This window comes from Palaemon carinicauda, chromosome 13 (assembly GCF_036898095.1).
Source record: "Palaemon carinicauda isolate YSFRI2023 chromosome 13, ASM3689809v2, whole genome shotgun sequence".
Taxonomy (NCBI): Eukaryota; Metazoa; Arthropoda; class Malacostraca; order Decapoda; family Palaemonidae; genus Palaemon; species Palaemon carinicauda.
In genome coordinates, this window is record NC_090737.1 from 94,557,336 (window position 1) to 94,567,133 (window position 9,798).

The 9,798-nt window shown below is 34.9% G+C and overlaps 1 protein-coding gene across 1 annotated transcript in view; it reads left to right on the plus strand.

Moving 5' to 3' along the window:
* The window catches only part of LOC137651711 (uncharacterized), a 9,953-nt gene extending 554 nt beyond the window's left edge, over positions 1-9,399 (plus strand). Inside the window, exons 2-4 of the mRNA XM_068384931.1 lie at positions 479-7,617; positions 8,164-8,609; positions 9,156-9,399. Coding sequence (XP_068241032.1) covers positions 1,038-6,827 — 5,790 coding nt within the window. The 5' untranslated portion in view covers positions 479-1,037 and the 3' untranslated portion in view covers positions 6,828-7,617; positions 8,164-8,609; positions 9,156-9,399. The remainder of the gene's footprint in view (positions 1-478; positions 7,618-8,163; positions 8,610-9,155) is intronic.
* The last annotated feature ends 399 nt before the right edge of the window (positions 9,400-9,798 follow it).

A 9,798-nucleotide genomic window follows, 5' to 3' on the forward strand; every position in this document is an offset into this window, starting at 1 on the left:
GTTCATTAACCTAACTTGCACGTCCTATAAAATATTACCTGATAGTTCGTGATATTTAGAAGGAACTTGATAATTGTTATAAGTGTTATTTTCTTGTGAACTTTTGTAAAACTCATCGAGGTTTAAGTATCAGAGGTTAAGCTAACGAGTAACTCAGTTCTTTCATATATTAACGTTAAAAAACTTCTAAAAACTTTAAGACTGGGCTATTGAGCTTGCTTATATGTTGGCTAAGTAGACTAAGCACTGGAAAAACCTTATACTAAATTTTAAGCTAGGCATTTATCCTAGTAAATAACTTTAAATTTGTATCAGGCTAGCCTAAAACTTAGCTAAATACTAAGAATATTACGGTCTTGCTATCTAACTTATTACATTTTATATATTTACATTTAAGTAAAAACATTTAAGGCTTACGCCTTAGTCTAAACCATAGATGGCCATGACCTCTATTATAGATATTTCATTGTATTGTCAGGTTATGGAAAAATTCAGTGGTGACCATGTTGTGCTGGAGTGGTGTCTGGCGTAAGGTCATCTCTCCAAGAATATAGCACGGTTTGGAAGGGTTACAGTGCACAAAGGACAAGGATTCTCTCAAGCAAAGGGATTAAATTTTATTTTACTCAGTTATAAATTTTCTATTTCATTTTGACTGTTGTAATTAAATATAAATTAAACGATTTCTTTAATTTACCCTGTCACCATTAATTTGTATATCATTGCATGATTTCAAGTAAAAAAGTTTTTCCATATGGCGACCGTGACAGGATTCGTGCAATCCTTATCCTCCCTGTCCTTTGTGTTGTAAGCCTTTTATTGTGGGTGGGGCTGTCCTCGGCTTCTTTATTTTTCATATTTGATATAGGCTTATTGGTATATGTTGTGAAAGCATCAAATTTGTGCTCGGTATTTGAATATTTTTATTGAAGTGAATATATGTCTTTTGTAACACGGATAAATATTCGTTATTGCTAGAAACTTTGATTTGTGTTTATCTAGGTTTGGTATTAGATTAACTTTGTAGAATTATTAACATGTCTGAGGATATATTGAAGAAACGGCGTTCTTACGCTCGGCAAAGAGTAACAAAGATATATAATACAGTTCAATCGAATCTCGAAGGATTGTCTGAACAAGATAGACTTTTGTATATTCACAGACTTGAACAGTTAGAAAAAGAACTTTTAGGGTTAGACCAGGAAATATTGAACTATGTCATAGATAAGGAAGACGAAAGCTCCATTGAACAAAAGATTAACACAGATGAAGACTACCAGAAAAAGATAATGTCGGCTTTGTTAAGTTTACAAAGGCAACAGGCTTCTAGTTTAGAAACTGTAACCACACCTACCCCGGTAGTTAACCTTAAGAATGAGTTAAGGATGCCTCAAGTTCCTTTACCTGAATATGACAACACCAAGGGTCAGTGTTTAGTAAAGTTCTTTTATGAATTTGAAAAATTGACTGACAAACAAAATTGGTCAAATCACTTAAAGTTTATGTATCTACGAAATCAGTTGTCAAAGTCTCCAAAGGCACTTGTGGATTCTCTTGATATTGATAACCAGTCATATGACGAGGCAAAGAAATTATTATTGCAAGCATTTGCAACTCCATTAACACAAAAATATGATGCAATTAAGAAACTTGTAGAATTGAAGTTAACTTTATCAGGTGATCCATATGCCTTTGTAGCCTCGATGAAAACTATTATGAATGCATTCAAAAAGCTTGACGTCAAAGTTGACGATGTTCTCCAGTACTTCATATGGCATGGTCTTAATGATCGCTTTCAATCTTTACTAATTCAGATAACAAATGAAAGCAAACCCTCATTAAGTGAAATTGAAAGTAACATATTTGAGGCTGTTGAGAGGTATAACAGAACGAATGAAAGAAATGTTGAGCAAAAGGAGAAAACTAGGACTAAGAATATAGAATCAAGCACAACTTTCGCAACCAAAGTTAGTGTTAGCCCTAAATATAAGTCATGTATCCTATGTACAAAGGATGGTAAGCAAGATACCGCACATTTGCTAGTAAATTGCCCAGTTTTTGCGAATCCTAAAATGAAAGTAGAGAAACTTAAAGAGCTGAATGCTTGTGTTAGGTGTGGCTATCATAATCATGTGACTCGTCAGTGTAAATTCAAGTTTACCCAAAGGTGTAGAAATTGCAGTGGATGGCATTTTACATACCTGTGTGTTGCTAAGGAGAGGCTTAATAGTTCCAGTACTAAAGCTTCTGATTCTAGTAATACTGAATCCACTGAAACCTCTATGCATACTAGTGGGAAAAAGCCAGAACCGAAGCATACTTTAAATAGCCTCACATTAGCTGAAATTCATCAAAATGTTACTGGTGGTGCTGCAATTTTACCAACTTTTACATGTTCTGTGGCTGAAGAAAATAATGTGGTTCGAGTTTTACGAGATTGTGGTAGCCAGAGAAATTTTATTTGTAATAAGCATGTAAACCATAAGTTCCCTGTCCTAGCAAAAAACGTCTATATGACTATTCATGGTTTTAATTCTACTAGGGACCTTGTAACTGATATTGTTAATGTACCTCTCAAGTTAGGTAGGGAATGGCATTCCATCGAAGCAGTTGTTGTACCCAGTATTGATATAGAGTTGAAACTGGAGGGCTTAAATGTCATTGTTAAAGAATTTCAAGATAGACATTACATTTTAGCAGATAAGTTTCTTAGTGGTAGTGTGGACACTGTTGGTAACATTGGTCTTATCTTGGGAAATGATGCTGACTTTTTGCTGTCGCTAACTACACACAAGTTTGGATTAAGCAATCCCTCTGTGTATCTTGACACTCCAGTTGGTGTCATGCTCACAGGTAATATTAACAGAATGATGAAAAACTTGGATTATTTACCTAACATTAATATTGGAAATAGTTCACATACTGCGGTTTGCACTCAAGGAGACACACTTTGTATGGAAGGGGAAGCTGCCCAGACTAATAGACAATTACAATTCCTCGATAGACATAGCTTTTTGGCAGTCTCTCAGTCTGAACTTCGAGATGACGATGTTGACTTGATTTCCAACAGATCACCGGCGAGTATCAAAGTTCAAGAAGCCAACACTAATTCAACCTATGCTATTTTTAACAAGAAGGGTAAGCTAAAGCAGTCTGAATTGATTAAGGCTACAGAAGAAATGCTTGAAAAGCAATGCATCGAATATCTGGACTATGAAAAATCCCAGCTATCTAAAGATGACACAGAAACCAATAAAAAGCTAGTAAAGTATGTTCTTGATAGTACAGAACGAGATGAAGAAGGTAGACTAGTAATGCCACTGATGTGGAACAACAAGATATCCCATTTGTTAGCGAAGAACTTCAATTTATCCCGGATGATACTAAAGTCTAACTTAACACGTATGAAGAATAAACCTGAGCATTTAAAGATGGTTAATGATGTATTTAAAGAGCAACAAAATATGGGAATCATAGAGAAAATTGAAGATATTAATTCTTTTATAAATGAACATCCAGAAGCTAGTTTCTTGCCTCATATGCCTGTGTTCAAAATGGCCAGAGACACGACCAAGTGTCGAGTCGTGTTTCTGTCTAACTTATGTGAGAAAAACAAATCTGCGAAGAGCACTTATAGTCACAATCAGTGTATGCTTCCAGGCCCTTGTCTGAATCACAAAATTGCAACTTCTCTGATTATGCAGAGATTTGACACCCATCTGATTTGTTTTGACTTGAAAAAGGCATTTTTGATGATAGGACTCAAGGAAGAGGATCAGAATAGATTGTTGTTTTTATGGTATCGAAATATTCTTAAGGGTGACTTTACTGTTGTGGGCTATAGGAACAAGCGTTTAAGTTTTGGCCTAAGGCCTAGCCCTTGTCATCTCATGCTAGCTTTGTTCAAAATCTTGATATTGGATGTTGAGAGTGACAACGAGGAAATGGTTAACTTAAAGAAATCGCTGTATAATACCATTTACATGGACAATGGGTCATATTCGTGTAACTCTGCCAAGGCCTTATATGAAGCGTACTACTGTCTCCCTAATATCTTTGGACCATACAAATTTGAATTGCAACAATTCGTAACAAACGATGCAGAACTGCAAGAAATAATTGACCGAGATTATGATAGTGAAACGCCCAAAGAGGTAAAGTTGCTCGGCATGGTTTGGGATAGGGAAGCAGACACACTAGGCCCTGGTAAGATTTTCCTTGATACGCAAGCTAGCACAAAGAGGTCAATTTTGTCAACATTGAATAGTATCTATGATATATTTAATATCTATGGACCAATCTTGAACAGGGCCAGGCTGTTTCTTAAAAGGCTTCAAGAAGACAAGACTATCACATGGGATAGCCCTCTCTCAGAAACATTAAAAAGGGAATGGACACTTATTGGAAAACAGGTGAATTCTACTCCTAAAGTAGTAATTCCTAGATTCCTGGGTAGGAGAGATGGTACCTATAAACTAGTAGCATTTTCAGATGCAAGTAAGGATATTTATGGAACTGTGGTGTATATTGTAAATGTCTTCAATGGTAATACAAGTTTTTTGACCGCCAAGAGCAGGGTCGTTAACAAACAGTTAGAGAAGAAAACCATTCCTGTAATTGAATTTCAAGCTTTGGGACTAGCCACAGAGACACTAATCAGTTTATTTCAAGAACTTGCTGGTCAATCAGTAGTTACTCCAATCAAAATTGTGAGCATGGCGATATATTCAGACAGTATGGTTGCTCTTAATTGGCTTTACTCTTATACATATAAGTATGATAAATTTCAGAAGAAAGGAGTTTTTATTCAAAATAGGTTGAAAGCTATAGGTGACTTGTGCCAAGTTTTCCCAATAACATTTTCATTTGTGAATGCATATGATAATCCTGCAGATTATATTAGTAGATGTGTCTCATACAGGAGACTTCAGAAGACTGCGTATCATGGTGGACCCGAGTTTCTTAAGAAACTTCATAAAGATGAGGTTCAGTTTAGTTTCAAGGTGCCAAACCCCCTTGAAAAGAGAGATGAAGTACCCGGCCCTGAAAGGGAAGATACTTCCTTAATCACTGTCTCAACAGATTCTGAAAGTAAAGAAAATAACAAAGACATCAATAGCATTGAACACTTGATACCCCTGACTAAGTTTTCCAGTTTCCATAAGCTAGCAACTGTTCATAGGATGGTATTGAAATTCATCAAGAACATCAGAGAAAAACTAACAAATAAAGGAATCGACATTCATTGGGGAAATTGTGTCAAGGAGAAAAATCTTTATGCTTTAGCATGTAGGCAGATAATAGGTAAAGAACAGGAAAATAACTTCCCAGAAGTTTGCGAATTCTTCAAGAAAAGTCATACATTAAAAAGAAACATTCCCAATTTGGTAACTCAAATGAATATTTTCCAGAGCAAAGACACTTTGCTAAGAATCCGGAGTAAATTCGGAAGAAACGAACAGATTTTCTTTCCTGTGCTGTTACCTAAGCATAGTTTGCTAACTAAATTGCTTATTCGTGATATGCATGTTAGTCTAGGACACGCTGGTGTGTATTCGATCTTGGCTCAGTTACGTAAGCAATTTTGGATAATCCACTTTTATTCCACAGTAAAGAAGGTACTTAGAGAATGTATAACTTGTAGAAGGCTTAATGAGAGACCAATCAAAGCAAATCAGAGTGCCTATAGGGATTTTCGGAGCAATCCACCACCTATTCCATACAGGTATATTTTCATAGATTACATTGGTCCTTATACAGTAATATGGAATGGTGAAAGGAAGAAAATTTGGTTATTATGCGTGACATGTTTGTGGAGTCGTGCCATCAACTTGAAGATATGTTTATCTGCTGATACTCGAGACTTTCTCAAGGCCTTCCAACTACACATATATGAGTTTGGCATCCCGGAATTTTGCATATCTGATTTGGGATCCCAGCTCACTGCTGGTAGTAGAATCATTGGAACCTTTCTCAACGATTTTGAAACGCATGCCTTCTTTGAAGAAAATGACATTAAGCCCCTGAAGTTCGAGCATTATGCCAAAGGTAATAGTTCTTTGGGTTCGCTAGTTGAAAGCTGTGTAAAAATGGTGAAAAAGCTAATTTTTAGTTCTATTAAGAACACTGTGCTTGATTATCAAGATTTTTACTTCCTTATTTGTCAAACTGTCCATCTTATTAACAAAAGACCAATTGCTTTTAAGGATAGTCTGAGAGATGCTTGTATTGATAATGTAGAAAAACCAATAACTCCTGAGTGTTTACTTAAAGGCTATGATCTGGTATCAGTGAACATTATTCCCGAGTTGCAGAATTCTTCTTCAGATGACACCAATTGGGTGCCTGGTAGTAGTGCTATTGATGATGTTAAGGATAATTACTATAAGCTTAGACAAGCTAGAAACAGACTAGTTGAGGCATATCATTCAGAGTTTCTTGCAACTCTCATTAATCAAGCAGTAGATAAAAGGGATCGTTACAGACCTGTTAATCATAAAACCTTGGCTGTTGGAGATATTGTTCTGTTAAAAGAGGACGCAAGCAAACCAAGTACTTATCCACTTGGTATAGTAAAGAAGACAGAAGTAAATCACCTAGGGGAAGTAAAAGCAGCTCGTGTGCTTAAGGGTAAGTCTCGTGAAGTTGTGTACAGCACAACAGATTCACTCATTTTGCTTCTTCCTAAAGAAGGATTTCATACTGTTGTTGAAATTGAAACTGAATTACCTATTGATCAATTAAAAGTCAGAGAGAGAAGTAAACGGGCCGCTGCACTTGAATCTATGAGAAACACAGAACTCTTGGTTCAAGAGGGCCTAGTATAATAGGCTTACATGGTTATGTATATTACCATATTCTTTGGGGGTAAGATACACATGGGCTATAAAGAGTGTGTAATGAAATTGTTGCTGGGAGTGAGTAAAAGTTGAACAAATGGTTTCTTTGATTAAACTTAGTAAACTTTAATCAAATTGTTGCTGGGAGTATACAAAATATATCAAAGATATATTTCACATTTATTGTTTACTTGACAGTATGTTATTTCTCTTTTATTTACATAAACTCCCGGATACCTTTTAAAATATTTTGTTTCTTGTTAAGCATGGGATTTAGGAGTTTATGTTTTGAGTTCCTTCTACTTCTCATGAATCGTAATCACCAAGTTGTAATTAGCTATTTAGATTTACTATTATTACTTTATTGTGGCTAAAGTTCATGTTCATAAAGTTAATTTGGCTGATTCATGATAAATGTTTTCTTGATTAACCTTTTCAAACCCAAAGCTATAAACGAAATAACAAAGTTTAGCAGAGGCGACCATATAATGTCTCGAAGAAGAGGTGACGATATAACTGCCAAAACGCAGAATAGCAGTTGTGACTCGAAGACCAGAACGACAGGACCTGTTGTTGAACACTCCTACATGTTTTTTTGTGTATCAGCCGATCTGCTTATAGTCTTCATGGATGACAGAGTTTAATGGTATAATTAATATGAAGATTTACTATTAAGAAGTTTGCCGAGGACAGCTACTATTGACAATGAAGGCGAAATTCAACAAAACTACCGAAGGATTTGGGGAGAGAAAGGAGACGGGTTTTTAGCAGTTTGGAGGTAAGAATCGAGTTACATTTACGCGTGTTTCAGTCGATTTTCAAATTGCTTATATATGAACTTAGTCGGTTCATTAACCTAACTTGCACGTCCTATAAAATATTACCTGATAGTTCGTGATATTTAGAAGGAACTTGATAATTGTTATAAGTGTTATTTTCTTGTGAACTTTTGTAAAACTCATCGAGGTTTAAGTATCAGAGGTTAAGCTAACGAGTAACTCAGTTCTTTCATATATTAACGTTAAAAAACTTCTAAAAACTTTAAGACTGGGCTATTGAGCTTGCTTATATGTTGGCTAAGTAGACTAAGCACTGGAAAAACCTTATACTAAATTTTAAGCTAGGCATTTATCCTAGTAAATAACTTTAAATTTGTATCAGGCTAGCCTAAAACTTAGCTAAATACTAAGAATATTACGGTCTTGCTATCTAACTTATTACATTTTATATATTTACATTTAAGTAAAAACATTTAAGGCTTACGCCTTAGTCTAAACCATAGATGGCCATGACCTCTATTATAGATATTTCATTGTATTGTCAGGTTATGGAAAAATTCAGTGGTGACCATGTTGTGCTGGAGTGGTGTCTGGCGTAAGGTCATCTCTCCAAGAATATAGCACGGTTTGGAAGGGTTACAGTGCACAAAGGACAAGGATTCTCTCAAGCAAAGGGATTAAATTTTATTTTACTCAGTTATAAATTTTCTATTTCATTTTGACTGTTGTAATTAAATATAAATTAAACGATTTCTTTAATTTACCCTGTCACCATTAATTTGTATATCATTGCATGATTTCAAGTAAAAAAGTTTTTCCATAACCTGCTTATAGTCTTCATGGATGACAGAGTTTAATGGTATAATTAATATGAAGATTTACTATTAAGAAGTTTGCCGAGGACAGCTACTATTGACAATGAAGGCGAAATTCAACAAAACTACCGAAGGATTTGGGGAGAGAAAGGAGACGGGTTTTTAGCAGTTTGGAGGTAAGAATCGAGTTACATTTACGCGTGTTTCAGTCGATTTTCAAATTGCTTATATATGAACTTAGTCGGTTCATTAACCTAACTTGCACGTCCTATAAAATATTACCTGATAGTTCGTGATATTTAGAAGGAACTTGATAATTGTTATAAGTGTTATTTTCTTGTGAACTTTTGTAAAACTCATCGAGGTTTAAGTATCAGAGGTTAAGCTAACGAGTAACTCAGTTCTTTCATATATTAACGTTAAAAAACTTCTAAAAACTTTAAGACTGGGCTATTGAGCTTGCTTATATGTTGGCTAAGTAGACTAAGCACTGGAAAAACCTTATACTAAATTTTAAGCTAGGCATTTATCCTAGTAAATAACTTTAAATTTGTATCAGGCTAGCCTAAAACTTAGCTAAATACTAAGAATATTACGGTCTTGCTATCTAACTTATTACATTTTATATATTTACATTTAAGTAAAAACATTTAAGGCTTACGCCTTAGTCTAAACCATAGATGGCCATGACCTCTATTATAGATATTTCATTGTATTGTCAGGTTATGGAAAAATTCAGTGGTGACCATGTTGTGCTGGAGTGGTGTCTGGCGTAAGGTCATCTCTCCAAGAATATAGCACGGTTTGGAAGGGTTACAGTGCACAAAGGACAAGGATTCTCTCAAGCAAAGGGATTAAATTTTATTTTACTCAGTTATAAATTTTCTATTTCATTTTGACTGTTGTAATTAAATATAAATTAAACGATTTCTTTAATTTACCCTGTCACCATTAATTTGTATATCATTGCATGATTTCAAGTAAAAAAGTTTTTCCATAGGAGGAGGTGCACAATCGCCCTCACTAGTTTATGATATATGGAGAAAACTCCGACCCGGAATAGGCATGACATGTACTAAACAGAAATGCAACAAAAAATATATAAATAGAAATTACCAAAAAAATAACACATCCACAAAAAAAAATAAAAAAAATGAAATATTGCATGTAAAAATATACTTGATACAATATAATTATTCCACTCATTTCTTCCCAAGAACTCTGCAACTAAAATACAGAATACCCAAAGTGAAAATAAAATTCATAACATCAGTTTTATACAATCTCATCAATAACCTCCCTCTGGTTGTGGGCAATTCTGGCTTCTTGGGCGGGACAGGGGTAGGTATAGATATTCTTTCATTC